Genomic DNA, 20300 nt, shown 5'->3' on the forward strand with positions numbered 1-20300 from the left:
CGTCATCAGAAGTGAAAGATGCTGGCGTCGCCGAATCTTCCCTTTCTCCACCTTCTCTACGCGGCGAGAGTAAACGTGACGTCACCGGCTTAAAGCTGCTAGACGAAATGAGAAGAACCGATTGATTTGTCCTTTTCATTTCGTTCACCTTGCTCCGCTCTTCTCGCTTCGGGCTCCGACTTCCAAGATCGAATTCTCCCCCTTCGCGGCCACCTGGAGCTTGCCACTATTCCTGCGGAATCTGTGTCGACGTTGAGGTCGTTAAATCGTTCCGTAGATTAAGTTAGCGGTGTGCACGGTTCGTCGAGGGTGCGTAGAATTTGCTGATGCATATTATGTCTTTGGGTGTTTGCTTCTGATGGTTTTCAGCTGCGTGCGGAGCAGTGGTGGGTCGTTTAACTGGGTCTTGCTGGACCCGAACATATCACCGAGCATATTAGAAAATAGTGATGGGAAGACACTTGGAAATTTGAAGAAATTAATTGTTCTGAGAAAAAGAACGTCAGCTGGAATAATTATAGTGGGGCAGTTGCTACAGGGCAAAAAGTACCCAGCAATCTTTGTAGTAGTAGGTTCCATGAAGGATAAAAGCATTGGTCCAGAGATCAATTATTCAACCCCTCTTGAAATGTAATAGAGTGGTGGTCAATAGGAAGTTTAGAATATATATCTTTACGGCTTTTACTTAAAAGGTCCAGCGGTCCACGAAAAGCTTATCGCAAATTTTTCAGGCCCTTATGCGTAAATATTTATTATACTTTTTTTTAAAAAGGCCCCGCGATCTACGATAAGCTTATCACACTTTTTAGGAGCCCTACGCATAGATATTAATTATTATAAAATTTAGAAGTACAATATAAATGCGTTTTTTCATTGGCCCCGCACAATTTTCGAACCCGACCCCGCAAAAATTCCCACCGGCCTTGTCTTTACAGGAGTTGCATAACGAACTTAATACTAGGCTTTACTTATTAGGTTCGTATCACTGGTCTACATTACAACCCCCTGATGGCCTAATCTATGGAATATAAATTTTAAGAACTTCTGTTACCGTTCAGGGTTACTGTGCATAAGGTACAGTAACTGGAAATATTTAATGCATCACTCTGAAATTTACGCAGTTCGCAAGAATGATAAAATGCTTCGTATCCAACTTCTTTCAGCCAAAATAGTAAGCTACACATTTTTGCAGTACCATTTTTCTGTACCTACTAATATATAATAAGAGAAGTATAAGTGATACCATATTTATTCGAGTGATGCAATAAATAGTTCCACCTAAAGATTCCTCCAATTCAATTTAATCGTATAGACACCCCAATATTACTCGCAGAACTGTACCCCAACGGCATAATTAGCAAAAGAACTACGGTGCAATGAAACGAACGAACGTTTCTCCACCCTTTCCCCATTCTCCCTCTGATAACCCAAGCTCAAGTTGATACAATGTTGTAGGTATACGATTAAGCCATGACATCAGACCGCCTATATAGCAATGCAAGCACTGAACACTCTACAGAACGCGGCATGCGTGTGGCCTGCGGTAATTAATAACCGTGATATCAATGCTTCCGAGGAAATGCGATTAATGGCTGTAACAAGACGTAACAAAACAATTCGCGCCGAGAATCATCTGACTCGGGCAGCACAGTGTTCGCAGTCGTCCTATCGGCACACACGTTCGTGCAAAAACTATTCGTTCTATTCTCCAATTTCCACCACCAGTATTTAAATCGCGGCTCGCGTACTCGACATCTTGCCCTTCCGTTTCGCACGAGAGATGATGAAAGTCTACCGCCCACTTGCCACTGTTTATCTACAATTCACTGACATACTGGACACAAAAGGTGGCGGAGCGCGATGGTGCACGTACGGCGGGTCTACTCGCGCAAGAGGAGCATATAGATCGAAGGGAGGCGACGTCTACGTCACGCAGGGTAAGGGGTTGCCGCGCGGAGAGCCTCGCAAGGGGTGACGGTGGCAGATAGAGATAGGCCACGATGCCGGCGTGACTTGACAATAAAGCTCGGTCTCACCTCCAGCTTCGTTCCGCAGCCTCCTTTTTGGTCCCTCTTACGGCTCGTCCTTCGCGCACGGGCCGACCCTCCCCTTCACGCTCGGTCCATCCGCTTCACCCGATACCCCCAGCGCCCGCTCGCCATTGACTACTTCGGCTATCGCCCGGGTGCTCCAGGCCCCATAACGCGCGGCCGTACGAACAGTTATAAAATGTGAAACTCGAGCCGTGAAACGGGCCCGCTAGCTCCAGGCCCTTATCTCTCGTCGAAACGGTGCCAGTTGCGCGTGTGTATACGCGCACGCTTGACACGCTCGAGGACAATGATCTCCGGAGGTCCCTTCCACGCACCTTCGGCTCTTGGGAGACTTTTAACACCTCCACTGGAATCCCAAAGCTTCGTAAAAAGAAAACTGCATTTGATTCTTTAACCCTCGGGCGGGAGCGCCAATGAGAGGTACACGAGCAGGCGCGTGGTGAACTCAGTTCGTCAGTTGAAAATAATCATTTTAGCCCCCTTATATAAAATATAGAACATTAATAAATTTTATTAATTTACGACAATGTTTTTAAATGGGATTCTTTTTGAGGGGATTATATACTTGGTGCTCTTTTATGTACCATTTTTTAAAAAGGTAATTTTGTGGGGATATATTACACTTCAGAAACGGTTTCTCTGATGACAGTGGTGACTTAAATTAAATGCGATGGGAAAATATCATGAATGTATACAAAAATGCAGTAAGTGTATTTAAAAACACAAAAATAGTATATGTAAAATATTTTTAACATCAAAAATGAAAGTCAACTGGCACAAGAATGTTTGTCTTACCGAGACCTAATGAAGGAAATACGCAGATCGGTGAACGGAGTTCACAGAGCGCGCCCGCTCGAGGGTTAAATGAATTTTTACGATTACCTAATGAATTTTATTGAACTTGCGTTAAAAATATTTTCATCCCTTCCACTCGACTACCCCGAAGATTAAGTCCTGAGTGCGCCACTGGAAAGTATTGCTCGAGGATTCTCGAATGGTTACTTGGAAAATAAATGCAGCAAGGAATTCGCTTTCTACGGATTACCTGCTGCCCTGTACAAAAAGTCGTGAATGAAGAAACGAATGCTGAGATTGTATTGCTGATTAGGGGTATGTAGTTGAGAGATGGATGTGGCGGATAATGATATACTTTGAATGGGTTATTTGAACGCGCTGTTATAATTGTAACACGAGTACGGAGTGAGAACGATTGTATCAATTTCCGACGTGCTACCACCCCTAATCGCTCGCTAAATGTATATAGCGTTATTACGAGAGTGGCAGCGACGAGGACAGAATACTCGGAGTGAAACGAACCTGCTGCAAGTAGCGATCAGTCAATCTGTCAGTGTGACGAGCGACGTCTGTTCAGAGGGTCGCCGAGGGTCGAAGACAAGCCCATTGTCAAGCGACCCCTGCGGACAAGTTAGTTAAATCCTCGTTAGAACTTTATCCACCTTCTCGTTTGACAGCCGCTGAGAACGCGGCTGACTTCTCGCGCTTCTAAGCGTGTAATCTCCACACCGATCACACCGCGTCTCAATACTCGTAAAATATATAAAGTATCCAAGTATTTGCTGTCATTAATGCTTATGTAACATTTATAAAAATTGTATACCCTGATATATCTATTACTAGCTTTACTACTCGGCTTCGATCGAAATTTAGCTTCTGATTTTATAAAAAAAAATATATTACATCATACAACAGTTATTTGGAAGATAAGGTTCAGTATTCTCAGTATACTTAAATTTCGCGTTACGAATTATAATATTGAAGATAAAACTTGAAGTTGAAAAAATAGTTGTGGAAAAAAGTGATTTTTTGTTAAAATTCGCTAAATTTTTAAATTTTAATAAAAATTTGTAGCAATCTTGGGGAAGGAAAAAAATTGCCTGGGGTGCGATACACCCCGTGTGACTACGAAGGGTTAAACCTGTTTTTTTTCTCGAAAACACTAAGAGTGGACGTATAATATTTGTGCGCTAATATTTGTATCCAAGCGTTTAAGCGAATAGGCCTTAATAATAGAGATATTTACATGTAAATTATTAAATGTTAATTATATTTATAATTTTTTGTTTAACGTGGAGAAACCTTCAAAAGACACCTCGACGCCTCCAGAGGGGAATCCCTCGGCGGCGCCAGGGTAGTGTGGGATTTTTACCCACTAAAACCCCACGGCCACTATGAAATTTTTAATAATTTCCATGTAAATATCTCTATTATTAAGGCCTATTGGTTTAAGCGCTCGGACACCTATTTACTTATTTTACCGCACCCTGTTCCTTGTAAGCCATCGATATGTTCAACTGAATTAAGTACTTAAAAATAGGCTGTTCCTAGTTCCCCACAAGTGTGTCACTTTTAAAATAAATCTGCCATCTTCAATGCCCCGTTACTCTCTCAAAAACAGTAGCCCCAGTTCCCTGTTCTAATGGAGTTAACGTAATTAATTGATTAATTAATATATACAACGATTTCCATGGTAATACAGCACACGCACAATGTTCGGAGCGTTCGCTCTGACTTTTGTTTTGTTTGACGAGCATTATCTCTGCATCTGCGTGCAGAATAATTCGTGCTTGCGACTCCACGGGGTCCCGAACCTTTTCGTTCTGCAGGGCTGCGGGTTTCGCCGAAAGAGGTGAACGTTTTGTTTACCGACGTTCCATCTCGATGGATTCATCGCCGAGCAGCGGTGTCAGCAGAAACGGCGTTGCAAATAAAGCGAGGGAAGCGACGGGGCCCGAGCACGTTCGTTCATGAAAACGCGCGCAAATGTTTCGCGTTTTTTAACTCTGCCACGGTGCTCCGAGTCTCTTTTCACCCAGTCGTACGTTTGTGTCTGTAACCCTACGTCCCTTGGATCTTTTTTCACGCAATTTTATTTCGATATCCTTAACCCTACTACCCCATGGTCTCTTTCGGCCCAACTGTGTTTTAATTTCTTTAAAAACGCCTGTAACTTTGAGAAAAAAATAAGGCTGGTGTTATTAATATACACTAGCGGACAAAAAAGTTACCATTTTTTTTATTTGTTCTATTTTTGTTATTTTTTTTTTTAGCATAAATTTGGAACTGTGTGTACCTATGTTTAATGTATTCTGATGGAGAATTTAAAGCTGTATAAAACCCAGTTAAAATTGAATTTATTTAACTGACAAACAAAAGTGTTATATGACATTGAACGGGGCAAAACATTTTGGGGGCCGAGAAAGAAGCTACCACGTTTGGTAATATTTTAGGTTGTCCTATAAGCAAAAGGTGCCCCCACAAAATATTAGATTTCTTCATTAATGTTCAGAAGTGGTAACTTTTTGTCAGCTTTAAATGTGTGTTGTCTCACTTAATGTTACGTAGGGTTTTTGTTTGTCAGTCAAATAAATTCAACTGTAACTGGGTTTTATACAGCTTTTAATTCTCTTTCAGAATGTGTATATCAAGCACATACTGCAGTTCTGAGTTGATGTTGAAAAGTAATGGAAGTAGAGTGGTTCGACAGAGTGGTAACTTTTTTGTCCGCTACTGTGTGCGTTTATCGTTCCTTGATTTTATGGTAATCCTAGAATATTAATCTACGTAATATTTACAGAGGGTGGCCAAATTATTATACTCAAAACATTTTCGTTAATTTTTGGGATCACTTTAAAATGCAATTAATACTAAAAAAAAATCTTAAATTTGCAACTAAAGGTTCTGAAAGGAAACTTTCTTAGCTTTCCAAAACACTCGTGAAAATTTGTCTACGATCATGAGTTCGCAAGTTATAGGTGTTCAAAGTGAAAAGTAGGTACCTTTATTTCTTTGATCGCGAATAACTCTGCCAATAAAAATCGCACAACAAAACCAAAAAAAAAACAAAATTAGAGAGAAATGTTTGCTTTATAAGAGTTTTTTTGGCCCGTGCATACATTCAAAGCAGTCAAAAAATTCTGAAACTTCGTTTCCTGCGCTTCATTTTGATAAAACAGTATCAGAATGCATGAAAAAAAATGGAATCTTCGATTCAAAAACTAGACACTTTAAATGCGTTAAATGCCTGTGATTATTTTCAAAAATTTTCACGCACTACTGTAGGAAAAATTCGGCAAGAACCTGATCTTCTATTCTTACCCTTCACTATCCCCCAAGTCGAGATACAAAGTTGAAACTAGCCTCAAATTGTCCTTTTTTTATAAGCTTTCGAATGACTCATCGCGAGTCGAATTTAGGGGTACATTTGACTATCTGAACCGGCTAAAAAAACGAAAAGTCAGTATAGATGCGGCATGTGCCTCTTTTTGCGAGCTCCTCAATTTAAATCCTCACAATTATTACCACTTTGATTAAAGAGTGGAAGAAAGGGGACCTAAGGCTAGAATTTTACCGAGAAAGGACCTCGATGAAGCTAAAAAAGAATTTGAAACTCCGTTACGAGAGAAGCTCGAGGATTAAATTGGAATCCGTGTGGAATAACCGACGACCAGTCGGAGGCGTCGAATTCATCGAAATTCGAAACTGTCGAGCTGCACGTGTAGCAAATATTTGTTGCTCGGTGCCGCGGTAAGGTTAACGAGAGAGGCAGAGGGGGACAGAGAGAGAGAGAGAGAAGAGGTTTGTTGGTGCATAAAAGAATGAAGGGGATTCCATACCCAATGCTCGTGTCTGCCTCTCAAATGAAATGCTGAGCCTGCACATTGCACGTTACACCTAGAATCACGCGAAATGCGGACCGCCGCTAACCAGAACTTTTTCGTTCCCGTGGTCTTCCTTGGTCGCGTTCCCATCCCCCATTCGCCCGAGCCCATTTTAATTAACCGATTTCGTCCTTTTATTTTTCTCCTCCCTGTCGGCGTACTTGCATGCCAATAGGGTTCGCTCCGAGATTCGCGAAAGAATTCTCACGCAGACCAGCGAGCTTCAATTACTGAGCTACGAAGTAGCTTTAATAATCGCGAAACGGAGATTCAGTTTTCAGGAAAAGTTCTTGCACGGATCGCTAAGTTTTAAGTCGTCCGTCGTGGAAAAGTATTAGCAGCCGATTAAGCCCAACTGATTTGTAACAAAAAAAATTGAACACTCCTTTAACTTCGAGGAGAATAAATGTCGTTGGATAATTGATAAAACTGATAAGACAATTTCTGGGCTATCTAGTGGAATAAGATGAAAATGAGGATTTATCGTATTGTATTACTTTGAAATTGAGACTTACGTTGAAGAGCGAATGAAGCTACCGAAGATACTGAAACATCAAAAAGAGTGTTTTTATTAACTACGTTAATGAAAAAAGAACAGACTCGTTTACCCTAAACCTTCTACGCTTAAAGGTACGCCCATTACCGTAAAAAAAGTATCTTCCTCCACCCAAAGTTACAATTGCGCTTAGGTGCCACGCATCTACGTCGCAAACTCGATCACACGTGGACTAAAGATCGCCGCGGTCGCACATCGAAGGAAGAGGATACATGCGGGCTCTGTGGAAGAAAAGACTGCGCAGCAGCGTATCTCAAACTGCCGGTATCGACATTTATTTATAATAAGAAGTATAATAATTATTTTATGTACACATGAGACAATGTAACGGGAATTAAAACATTCTTAAGTCGAGTCGGGGCCAGCTCGGCCGACACAAACGACCGAACCTGGTCCAACGGGACAAAACAATAATATATGCTTCATATGTCATCCGATATGACAGTGGCGTAATTTTTGCATCAACCCCTTTTATCCATCACCTTCGTGCAATCTTACAAAAGAATTACCATTAAAAAAAGAAAACAGAAAAAAAGATACAACCATCCACCACCATGTACCCGCTCTGCACCGTGCCATTTTTCCGCGACGTTCCATTCGAGCCACGTGCACCACCGATGGCCCACGCCACCCTCCCACGCTAGCGCATTCATTGCAGTAGTGGCCGGAAGAAGCTTGAACAGCGAACGGTAACGGAAATAAGATAGTTCCATCGGAAACAATAATTACATCTGAAAATTCACATCCCACAGATTAAGGGTAGTAGAATAGGCCAGTGATATCAACATAATATTAAGCTCCTTATCTACGTAACAAATATGAGTTCCAAAGTTTCCTCTCAACCACCACCGCAGATGTACCCGGCCTGAGAGCTCAGCGTGGTCCGCCGGTGGCACACAGGGCAACGCGTTGAAATCTGAATATCCACGCAACCCCGCCTTATTATTTACCAGCTCGCAATTCTCGCTACCCAGAATGCCCCCCTCTGCAAAATTTACGCCGCTGTTGCGAACGCAAAGAGTACAACGCAGACGGCGCCGCTCGCCTAAACATCCCCTAAAAAGAAACCTAAAACCTTGGCCAATAATTTATAGAGCTACCGTATACAGATCATTTTGTGCCATATGTACTAAAACGATATCACCGTTCGCGCTAGTACGAAAATGTACCCCCTCGTAATTTGTCACGCGTTTTCCGAGATCCGTCGGGGTGCGCGCGCGCGCGCTCCGCCGCGCCACCCCCTCGAGAGACAGACAGTTGCGCCGATGGAGCCTGGCGGCCGCTGGAAGCGGGTTGTCCCCGTTCATTAGGCGATTTTAATCTCGCGGTGCGCGATACAAACGGAAGCAAACGCGCGGGGAACGGGGCGTCGATCGCGGCATCCGTGCACGATCGTAACGCCAACGAAAATCGGCCAACGATCGGCCGTTTGCTCGCTACGGTCCCGCGACGATGCGCGAAGTCGAAGGCTCTGTATTGCACGCACGCAGCTATGTAGAATCGATGGAGAATGATCGAGAGGGATAGCGATTGGCCAATTGAGAGTTAAGGGTTGTTATTTACAAACGCCGCTTGTTCGCTGGTACGATTCTTGAAAAGCTCGCCTATGAGCTAGTGTTAAGCAGAGGGTGAGGTAGGAAAGGCGTGGAAGAATTTAGAGGGGTAGAGATAAAAGTCACGTCTATGTTCTTCGACCCTCTTTTTGCAGCTGCCTGTGTAATTTAAACGACTAAGGAGGGAAGGAGGCTATCCGAAGCGATCATTCGTCTCGAGTCCATCGAAGAATTTAAAATTACACCTTGGCTAGAAATTAAATAACAAACAGGACGAACCCTTTTAATCCTACGTTCCCCGACGCAAGATTCATCCCTGTCCCGCTTCTTCTCCTTTTGCGCTACGACGAAGTACGCCTCTCGTTTGTCTTTCTACTTCCCTTCTCTGTTTCCGGGTACGGTGTCTTTGGCAAAGACGTCCAGCCTAACACGAGCATATTATTCATACACCTATGCGAATAGAACTAATTACCTTTAATCTAATGATACCTTAGCTGCGCTGGAACTCCGCGATTTACAAAGTTGTTTCAACAGTCGAGGCTTGTCGCCGTGGCTTAACAAAGCTACGCGAAGGAGAACGAAAAACAGAAGGGGGGAAAGGAGAACCGAGCGCTCTATATACACGTAGACGAGCTTAGAGATGTGCTTAAGACTTAAATCTCGATTGAACAAATGCTGCTTCTCGAGGGAATGCTCAGGTTGCTTGCCTGGCATTTTCAATCCACGGCCAAGGTATGTCACTGTGAACAAATTTTTGGGAAAAAAAAACACTTAGTTACCATTTCGTTCTCCAGACAACGATCTAATCCATCCTCAATTTCGCACAATTCCACACGAATCCTTCTGAACTTTCACGCCTCACTGGGTAACTAATATTTCGAGTTGACAGTTTTCAGAGTTTATGTTGCGAAATATGTCGTCACTGCTCGCGTAATCGCGAATGCGGCTGTATTGCGCGAAAATGTAAAGCAGAAAGGATTACAACTTGATCCGATGGAAAATCTAAACTGTGACTGTAATCGCAGTGGAATAATTAGTTCACATTCTTCCCCACTGGAATATTCAAAATTTACTTATTTCGAAACAAGCAAATACACCTTTGCGAAGTACTGAATACTACTGCCCATTCGCTATTGCTTCTAACCTGGGATCGAATGAAACTGTTAACCTTTATTAACAAATGTTATGTATCGAACTTTTTACCTTCTAATCATTTATTTTCTGTCGTAAGTTAACTTTGTACATTAACAGTTTAACACTGTTGTAAGAGTTCAGTTTTAACAGTTATTTTATGTTCGATTAATGAAAGTTACTTTTCAACAGATATTTAAGGACAAAATATAAAAGGTAGGAATATTTTTTTAATTAGTATTATTTAAGGTAGTGGAAGCAGAAAGCACTTTGTGATTTTTATACGACTATTTTTACCGCTCGGTTTCAGGTTTCCCACAATATTTTCAGAAAATCTGCTTGTCACAACTGTAACTGTTTCAGAGCAGAGTAAATGTTGCTGTTTAACTAGGACTTTTTTCTAATTTCAAGAAAAAAGTTTCTTAATGCACTGCACTTCATAATAGTTTTCTTGGAACAGAAAAGATAACTGTCATAAAATTACAGTTATTTCATAGTTAATTGAAATTTTTAACAGTTTCATTCGGCCCCTGTTTCTAACTAATGTTCTCTAAGTACGGATCCATAAAACAGACACCCTCGGAAGCAAAATAAAATCCAGGTAATACTTTAAAGACAGAAATACAAGTGAAGGATAAACAGGAAGAAATAGTAAAAGTGTCAACACAAAAGTATTAAAAGGGACAAATTCGAATAAAGGATTTCTTAGAAAGTGGAATGGAAGTTTCAGCCCCAATATTCATACATACCCTAAGTTTTATAAAAAAAAATATATCGAAAGCGCAAAATAAAACTCCTTCGTAACAAGATTCTAAATTTAAGAAAGTCCAGCTTGAAAATTTGTCGAGTATCACACCACTGACTTAACATCTGTAACACATGACCCTCGTCTATTTCACAATTAACCATTGTATTGTCGCGAATCATTTTACACTAACCCAGGCCCGGCTCGAGCCTTTTCTGCGCCCTAGGCGATCTTGCCAAATTGCGCCCTTCATTTATAATACATTTATTTGAGCCTTCCGACGACCTTATTCTGACTTTTCATTCGTAGCTTAAAACATTTATAGTGCAACATGTAATATTTAAAACTTTATTTTAAAAAATGCCAACAATGAAAAGACTATTTTGGGCCCCTTGTCAACTTTACACCCTAGGCAGTTGCCTAATTTTGCCTATAGGGACGAGCCGGGCCTGCCCTAACCACATTTATCCGTTCCACCATATGAAACCTTGAAACGCGATCTCCTCAAAAGCAAACCACCATACGACAACCATTTTATTTCGCTCTTTCTGCTGACCTCCCAAAAAAATCATCCTTTCCACCTAAGTACTGTGCGTTGCTGAGAAGATGTCTATTATATAGCAGGCTAGCACAGAGGGGTATTCACTCTCTTCGTTACGTGGTGCTACATGACTGTATTAGAGAGAAGATGCCGTCCGCGTCCTCTTGCCATCTTCTCAGCAACGCGCAGTAGGTACATTACAAGTCGCGAAACAGTAAACCGAAAGGGAGGATCTCTTGGCAAAACGAAGGTCCTCGCGAGGGTAGGAGATACTTGTTCGTCACTCACCGATCGGGAATCACACGATCTCGCGACGGATGTCTCTTCACGTCCAGCAAGCGCCTCCTCGGCGCTGTCGTTGTCACAGGTAGACCTCGGGACTGGCGGGCGCGGGTTGGTGTTGCTGTTGCGGCAGCTGTTGCTGCTGCTGCCCTTGCTGCTGATTCTGCGCCTGCTGGTGCTGCTGAGGCTGTTGCTGCTGCTGCTGCGACGCCTGTTGCTGATGATGGTTATGGCTGTGGTTATGATGATGATTCTGCCGGCTTCTAAGGATCTCGCATCGCTGCTTGTATAGATCGCGCTCCTGCTGGACTCGCGCCAGCTCGACCTTGAGCCGCTGGAGCTCGTTCTGCAGGTTACGATTCGTCGTCTCGAGGTCGTGGCGTTGCTGCAGCCGCTTGCTACGGCAGTTCTGCGCGTAGCCGCGGTTCTTCAAGGTCCGTCGCTTCTGCTTCAGGCGCACCACCTTCGCACAACACGGGCATCCGTTTTACGAGCGATTCGTCGCGAATAACAGGGGGACCGGTTCGCTAGCGATTCCAAGCTTTGCTGCCTACGCGATCTCTACTGCGCTAATTCCTTGCGTTATCTCTATCATTCGTTAATCGTACAAAAGCGTTGCAGAAGTGGCCGTTGCAGGGGGACACTTCGTGCATCGCTTTAGTGATAATTGCTTTCTCTGAAGAAAAACGTATGGCAGGGACTTTGACGTTAATAGAAAAATTCATTAGAATTCAAGTTAAGAGGTACGTCTGACCATAGAGCGAGCTGTTCTACTGCAGTCGCAAAATCCACTAGTTATTCCACTTAATTTCCACTTCGTAACCTATTGGAGTCGAATTTACATTCCATTACACAGAAGAGATGTTTAGTAATATCTTCCAAAGGTACCAGGCGACCTTGGCTCACCGATTGATTCCAATAGGTCAAGCTCGTCTAATTAATCTCGAATACTTCACGTACCGTTCAATTCTTCTCACCGATACCGCAATTATCACGATTCACTGCTTGCACAATTCTGCGTAGCCCGTAATGTTGCTCCGTCGGAATACTTCAAGCATTTGTACGTTCGAAACTGGGTTGAGGAGGGGCGGAACAAAAAAAAACGAAGGATCTCGAGAGGAGGCCCAAGGTGGGAGTACAAGAGACACCAGAGACAGGAGACAAAGGTGGGTGGCATTGAACAGAAAACGAACCAAGCATTACCTACACGGGAGTGGCATTAAGAAAATAAGAGACCTGACTCACCTCTTCCCGCGGGCAACCGTGGAGGCGTTTGTTCAATTCGCGAACGGAAAGGGACATGAGGAGCTCGTCGTTCATGAGTTCTTCCTGGGGGTTGCCGCTGGCGCAGCTCGAGTACAGGCTGTTGCCTGCCCTGTGCGCGGGACTGGGCCCTCCGGCGCCGCAAGAACTCACTGAACAAACGCTCATCGGCCTTCCAGGTTGCATCGGCATGCCCTGCATGCTGTCTTCCATCCCTGACATTCCGCTCCCGCCCGCGGGAAGCATCCCGCCGCCTGCACCCCCGCCCCCGTAGTACTCTATGTGACCCGACATCGTGATGTATCCACCTGCGACAATAATGCGTGCCGACTTCGAGTTCCCTTCCCTGAGGAGTACAAGTCGTCGAGAGTTTCCTTACTAGGGCGCAGTTTCGACGCGAACCGATTCATCGGACAGAGGGCGAGCTCGCTGCAGCTCTCGGGCAGCGCTACTAGTTAGTTGGACACTCTCCGTTCTCATAACGATCCTCGCACGCGTGGCGAGTGGAGCAGTGAAAGAGCGGTAAGAAAGGGCGGTAAAGGGTGGACGAACTCGTCTTTGCGACGGATGGGGCTATCGGTGTTCGTAAAAGAGGATCGAATGATCCTGCGATGAATGATTCCCTGGGATGCACGTGGAGACTCTCGGACGCAACACGCACACAATCTCTATTCACCCAGGGAGAAACGATACGACGCCAGAGCCTCTGGCCACTTCGCACGCTAGACGACGCGCGCGCCCTAATCCACGAGAAACGAGCGGTCTACCTCTTGCGGGGCGTATCACGGATGGGGGGGATCTAATCGCCGTTGCGCCACTCACCAGTGTGTCTAGAATGACGCTGCAGCTGTTGCAAGTCCGTGAAGTGATGGTGCGTCGGCGTGGAGGACCAGGCCTCGTGGTGAGACTCCGGTGTCTGCTCCTGGGGGCAGTGCGGCCTCAGGTCGAGCGGCTCCTGCCTGAGGGACTGCGTGAGCCAGCCCATGCCGCCGGTGCCGGCGTGCATCTCGTCCTGCACGAGCGAGCCCGGCTGTTGCAGGTGCAGGAACAGGCCTCTCTCGCGGGGGTCCCGCTCGCCGCGGTGCAGCTGCACCGGCGGCGGCGAGGCCGAGACCGGAGGCGTGTCCGGCGGTGTTCCGGGATGAGAAAGGGTCGTCAGGTGAGAGGCTGCGCCGGGCGGCGCCTTCACCAGCACCCCGTGCTGCACCTGAATGTGTGGCTGCCCGTAGAGCGGATGCGGCTGCTCCAGCTCGTGCGCCGGGGGCGTTAGGGGTGCCAGCGCCAGGCCCTGAGCCTGCACCTGCCCGGGTAGCTGCACCACGCTACCGTTCACCATCATCGGCGAGCTGATTCGCACCTAAGCGTTGGAACGGTGGTGTCGTTACTTTGTCGAAGAGGTTGGTTAGAAGATCGTGGGTCTCGGTCCTTGGAAATGAGCGACGTTGTGGTATCTTTGCTAGGACTGTGCGTTGCTGAGAACGTGGCAAGCGGGAGGAATAAGGTCGGTTGTACCCCCAAAGGTCCACTTTCTCTTTAAATCAATCGTGGTAGGGCACACGTGTCGCAGCTATCGGTCGAGAAGACACATCGACCAACACGAAGAGAACGAACGAGACACAGGCTGTGCGAACGAAGTACAGGTGCCCCTGTGCCTTCCCGATAGACACCTCCTCAGCAACGCACAGTGGTTTAGGCTGGATATTTGGTGGAGCGTTGTTGTAGCGGGGCTTGTTATTTTATAATCTGGTTAAGCACACGTGTTGTGGTGGTTAAAAGAAAGTTTGGAACTCGGATTTTTACCTTCGTGTCTGCGTAGCAAAGGTTATGTATTTGGAAATCTATTGGGTAGCAATTTTAGGATGTAGGTATGTCTAATGGGACTATATTATTTTTTACACCGCTCGCAGTTTAAACTTTCTTTTGACGCACTGGGTGCCTGTTTAGAGGCGACTGGTTAAGGTTTGGCCTCTTCTATAGCGCGGTTAAGGTGTGGATGATCTTTGGAAGCAACTGTGACCGAAAGAGAGTGTAGTCTGTTTGATTAGGTAGAAACGATGATCTTTGTGAATTTTAGTTGCGATGCTTAGAAGTAGTTATGGGTGCCACAGTATGCTAATTTGGCTGATAATAGTGTTTCATTGGATAATTATCAACTTGGACCTAGAATCAACTGAAGTGTGAATTCCCCTATACGAGAATGAAGGTGATTTCAATTCGCAGTGTCATAGGATACAATCAAATGGAGTGAGTTTCACCACAAAAGTAGATTTTGAAATAAATTCCTCTAGCATCTATTGTATAAAAGGTATTATGCACGTCAAGATGCAGTTTGTCTGAGAGTAACATCTGTCTCACAATCTACGCTACAGGAATTTGTTTTAAAATCTAGTTTTGTGGTCAAATTAACCATTTAACGATAACTATCCGCTGAAATCATATCCGCTTAAGGGGTGCCTCTACTTTGACAGACGAAAAACGATGCGAACTTTGGGAATTTTTTTAAACAAAACCATTAAATATATTTACTTCCAGCTTTGTGGCTTCATTTATCAATCTTTAGAGAATATGAAAAAAAAATTGTATGCAAAAATAGTGGTTATATCCAGAGTTATAGTGCTTCAAATGGAATGCCTTACAAAAATCATACGCGCATTGTTAGCATAAAATCCGCCGTTGTAGTCGTCTAAAATAGAGAATTTAAAAATTTTGGTAATCTACATGAGTGTGGCTATCGCCTGAACTAGACTAAATAAGAAATTCTGAAAAGTAAAAGAAAAATGACAGCGTCTGAAACGTTCATTGATTTCTACAAAAAATTCGCTGTTTTTAAACGACTTTTTTTAAGACGCATAAGTCTAATTTTGCAAAAACAGACTTAGTTTTAGTAACGACGAGAATGGGACATCTGCTGAAGATATATGCCGAGTTTGAAGTAAATCGGGTGATTGGTTTTTGAGATACCATGCTAACCAATTCGAAAAACATCGTTGTGAGAAAAACGCGTTTAAAGTTTTAGCTACCGTTTTTTGTAATTGAATTTTTTTTAAAATGTTGCCTAAATATGCACAAATATAGGCACAAAGTCTTTATTAATATAATTTGAGGGTTTGTCTTTAAAAAAAATCCCAAGTATCGCATTCTTTTCGGGCCGTCAAGGTAGGGACACCCCTTAATGAGCTTCTGTCTAAATCGAACAATACACGATGGATTAATTACAAACGTATTCCAATCGACGACGACCACGTAAATAACGAGAAATTTGTTGTATTTCAATATTACAGAACACTGTTTAATACGCCTTTTAAGATTCAAAGAAGAGGCTCAACTAACTCAATATAAAGCCATTTCTATGCAACGTAATGAACGCGTAACGACGATCGTAAAATATCCGTCAATGACGAAACGCCTGCATCTAATCGGTGCAAAAGAATACGCGTATAAACCCAAATGAGATATTTAATTCAAGCAGAATTGCTGAATGTGTTTGGCAGTCGTTGTTCACGCGAAGCAACAAGCTCCCCTTTTTCCATGCAACCCGCAGCGTAATAATTTTACGCTTATACAATGCAAACGGTGCACGTGACTCCGTTTACACACGGCATCCCAACGTCGGCGGATATTATCAGTATGTTGCAGATAATAACGCAAGCGGATTAATTCGTCATGTCTATGTTCGCTAAAAAAATATGAGGATGCAACACGTGAATGACCTTTTCGAAGGAAAGAAAAACACTTTCTGCGATATATTCTTTGTGGCGTTCAACTATCGTCGTGGATAAATTTAAGGTACTTCGGTCTCGTCAAAATAGAGACATGGACGTATGCTCCCCATATTTAATATTGCAATTTAGGTATTAATCTTTCAAAACGTTTCACAGTTCAATAGTTCACATTTTACTTTCATCTTTTGAGGGTGTCAAATATATGAAAAAGTGAAGTGTTTAGCTGGCTTCGTATGGCTCAAAAGAATATTTCGAATAGCTTGGAGTGTAACGTAGCATGTAACGTATAATAGTAGCATAAATTTGTTAAGGTGAATGTCCCAATTTCTGCTCATGTCCCCATTTCTGATAATTTCGTATTTTTCTTATTATTATGTGCGTTACGTTTGTGCAATAGTTGCAACAAAATAATTCTAAACTATTTACTAATACATACATCGCTATTTAATTAGAAATTACTAATAGTTAACAATCTTGAAATATCTTTCTTAAATAGTTTTTGAATTGGCTGATTTATTATTAAAGCAATTACTCTGCAAATTTTCATCACAAACAAATTTGTTACACCTTCTTTATGACGAGTTATCTCTTAAATAAGCAGAAATTGGGACATTCGCCTTAGAATAATATAAAGAATCGCAGTAGATACTATGAATCTGATTTTTCCAAGAGGAAACCTACGATTATTCACGTGAAAAGTAATTCCGTTGCCCAATTCAAAGGTAAACAAATAGAGGCGAATGTTTGACACCATAAACGAGAACGATGCAGCAGAGTAATTTCTGTAACTGGCCACCATTCTAACTTTATGTGAACGAATCGGTGAATCGTTTTATATCCCACCTTTTATTTGCAATGAAACTGGGACAATAAGAAATATTCTTAAACTCAAGGTTATGATAATGTATTTCAAAATGGAGCAGTTATTTTATCAGGAATTGAAGAGTCCTTGTAGAAACACTGTAATCGCCAAAATTAAATACTTCGCTTTTTTATCGGCAAATTTTCTAAGCGCCAATAATAATAATATAGTATAGAATTTAATTTTTGGCTCCTACAGTGTTTTCTACAAGGACTCCTCAATTATTCCTATATATTATCCAGTTCCCATTACTACCAGGGAATGATTATATTCAGCGAAGGTAACATCGCAGAATACCTATTTCAATGAAATGTTGAATGAAACCCGGTAATACCTAACACGACGCAACGTTAAACCGCAAAACGATTAATCCGCTGACTTGAAGGAATCTACAAAAACTTCCCCAGTCACGCACTACGCAAACCCCCCGTTTCCAAACATCGCCACCTCGACTGAGGAGATTGAAAAACCGCGACGTAACTCACGACTGCCGCAACAAATTCGAAAAAGCCTCGGTACCAAAATCCTCCAAACTTTTTACACGCAAAGCAAGAGAAACTAAGCGCTACTTAATCGTAAGAATCTTGCCACCGAGCAGCACAACTTCTTCGACGCATCGCAATATTACGGAACGCTAATTTCCTCGCAAAGATAACCCACCCCCGCCAGCGGAGAAGAGATATTCCTCTTTAATTCCCACGAGACAAGAAGTTACTGGGGATTATCGTAGGGAAAGTAATCCAGCACCAACCTCTCGTTTGACGTCGGCGGGATCGAGATGATCGAGAACGAACTCCTGTACGTATTCCCTGGCGAGATGGTCCTCGGCTTCCATCTTAACCTCGTCGACCTCTACCTCCACCTCCTGCGCCTCCGCCTCCTCTACCGTATCGCTCGCGGCCGCATACGGGAACGTCTTCTCGCTGCCGCCGCCACCTCCACGACCTCCGCCGCCACCACCTCGACGGCTCGTCTTCGCCGTTTGTTACCTCGCGACCACCTTCCTCGACGGCTCCGCCTAACGACGGCACACTGCCTGCCCCGCGAGCGCGCCACCGATTACAACGCGCCACGTGATCCTAACGATCGCTCGTCGCGGACTTCAATCCACTGATCCCGCGCTACCCGATTCCTCCTCCGTGCCCCGATACGATCACGGGAACGGACCCTCGCGAGATCGCGGCTCCGAGCGACCACTCCTAGGGTCCGCTGATAATTAACTGACCCGCGATCGGCAATTACCAACGGCGGCTTCGTAAACAGCCTCAACAAGTCCAAGTTTATAGGTCGATCGGGGTGACGCGCAACGAAACGACGGCCAGTCGCTCCATCGAGGCCGCGCAACGATCTACCGCACCATTGTCCGGCGAGCAAGCTCTGCTTTCGGGTTCAGCACTGTTCCACGCGAGTCCCGAGAGTAGCGTTACCGAATCGTACAGTCGCACTGGTAGCACTGTCACCGCACCGCACTTCGCCGCGATCTTCCCGCCAAAAAATGGTACCGGGACTTACCGGGTGATCGCCGCGGAACGGTCCCCGGAGAGCGACGACTCGACTTGCACGCGCAGCGCGTACACAGTAGGGCGCGCGCGAAATTGGACGAGCAGGGGCCTTCCCTTGCTCGCGGCGCGCAATATACGCGGTGGCCCGACGGTAAGGGGAAGAAGAAGACGCCGTGGTAAGCAGCGCTGGATACGTGGCCCGAGTGGTGACTGGCCTGACGGAGTGTAGCGGAGAGAGTCTCTGGCGCGCAGGGCTCGCGTGACGTCACCGGTAGGCGTGGCCGCCGTTTCTCGGCCTCTGGAGGCGCGCGACGATTGGCCGGCAAGGGAAAGAGTCGCCATTTGCACGCTTCTCTCTCGCCTCCCACCACCCCCGAAGCCTTGTCACTCCCGATACGGATCCCGGTACCCCGCTCGAGGTACCCCATTAATTTCTAAAGTGATTATTATAATTTTTCAGCGGGCGCGATGCTACCCCCACCCGCGGCGTTGCCGTGCGCGACCCTCCCCCCCGGTACTTCCGCGCCTCCCTCTTTCCTCGGGATTTCAATTTAGCCACGGTCGGTATATCGGGGCGACCCGTTATCTCGCGACCGCGATCTGGGATCGACGGGGGCGCCGATCTTCCAACGAGCTAAACCGGGGGGCCTCCTGCACCGCGCCGACGAGCCCCGACGCACCTGCAACCCGGGAGTGATGCACGCCGGTGAAATACGCTGACGCGACCGACGGAATTAGGGAACACGGAAGTCGGACCGCCGCGCCGTCGTCCTCTCCCGTCGATCGCTGGATATGAATGGGAAAGCGTCAGCCGCGAGACTACCTTTTTAACGAAGGGAGAAAAGGGTGGAGATTATGACCTGCTAACTAACTGGGTCATCTCTCTGACGCGAACATCCCTTGGGTAGATTATTATATGGAGATGTTCACTGTGGTATCAGCGAAAGCTAAATAATCCATACAAACACTATATATATATATGGAGATGTAGGGGGTGGTGAGTGGTGGAGTTGCCAGAAACGCACCACTTATTTAAAGATATGTGTTATATTTCTTAATGGGTACTAAGGTGAATGTCCCAATTTCTGCTCATGTCCCCATTTCTGATAATTTCGTATTTTTCTTATTATTATATGCGTTACGTTTGTACCATAGTTATGCGTGTTTTCTCTCCTGGTCCTTAGGCTGTGCTGGGCGGGAGAGGATGGTGATCCTCCTCCTCCTTCTTTCTCTGCCTTTTTTTAGTGGGACTCTCTCTCTTTCTCTCTTTGTCATCCGGTAAACCCGGGTTTTCACATGGGGATATATGCACGTATGATATGATGATATGTGGGGGGGATATATTTATATCCGATTTTCATTGTTTTTTCGAGAATCGTCGTCGTGTGAACACACGGTTTCTCCCATATA

At 44.7% G+C, this 20300-nt stretch overlaps 1 protein-coding gene across 2 annotated transcripts; it reads right to left on the reverse strand.

Moving 5' to 3' along the window:
* Nucleotides 1–7538: 7538 nt before the first annotated feature.
* Nucleotides 7539–19274, reverse strand: Tj (Maf family bZIP transcription factor traffic jam). 2 transcript variants are annotated; one of them, XM_076807701.1, is made up of 5 exons: nt 18140–19274; nt 13627–14161; nt 12778–13112; nt 11548–12004; nt 7539–9582 (listed from the first exon to the last, which is right to left on the reverse strand). In XM_076807701.1, exons 1-4 carry the CDS (start codon nt 18221–18223, stop codon nt 11621–11623), a joined length of 1338 nt encoding a protein of 445 aa, XP_076663816.1. In that variant the 5' UTR covers nt 18224–19274; the 3' UTR covers nt 7539–9582; nt 11548–11620. The 2 variants fall into 2 exon arrangements, with proteins under 2 accessions (XP_076663816.1, XP_076663817.1); XM_076807702.1 differs by having other exon boundaries at nt 12787–13112; nt 18140–18905.
* Nucleotides 19275–20300: the final 1026 nt, after the last annotated feature.

Source organism: Andrena cerasifolii, chromosome 3 (assembly GCF_050908995.1).
Source record: "Andrena cerasifolii isolate SP2316 chromosome 3, iyAndCera1_principal, whole genome shotgun sequence".
NCBI classification, from domain to species: Eukaryota; Metazoa; Arthropoda; class Insecta; order Hymenoptera; family Andrenidae; genus Andrena; species Andrena cerasifolii.

Coding starts and splice junctions, on each gene's coding strand:
- Tj (XM_076807701.1), bottom strand. CDS start 18,223: ATGGAAGCCGAGGACCATCTCGCCAGGGAATACGTACAGGAGTTCGTT. Junction 14,162..18,139: donor CCGCCGACGTCAAACGAGAG/GTTGGTGCTGGA, acceptor TCCAACGCTTAG/GTGCGAATCAGCTCGCCGAT. Junction 12,005..12,777: donor CGCGGGAAGAGGTGAGTCAG/GTCTCTTATTTT, acceptor TGTTGTGCGAAG/GTGGTGCGCCTGAAGCAGAA.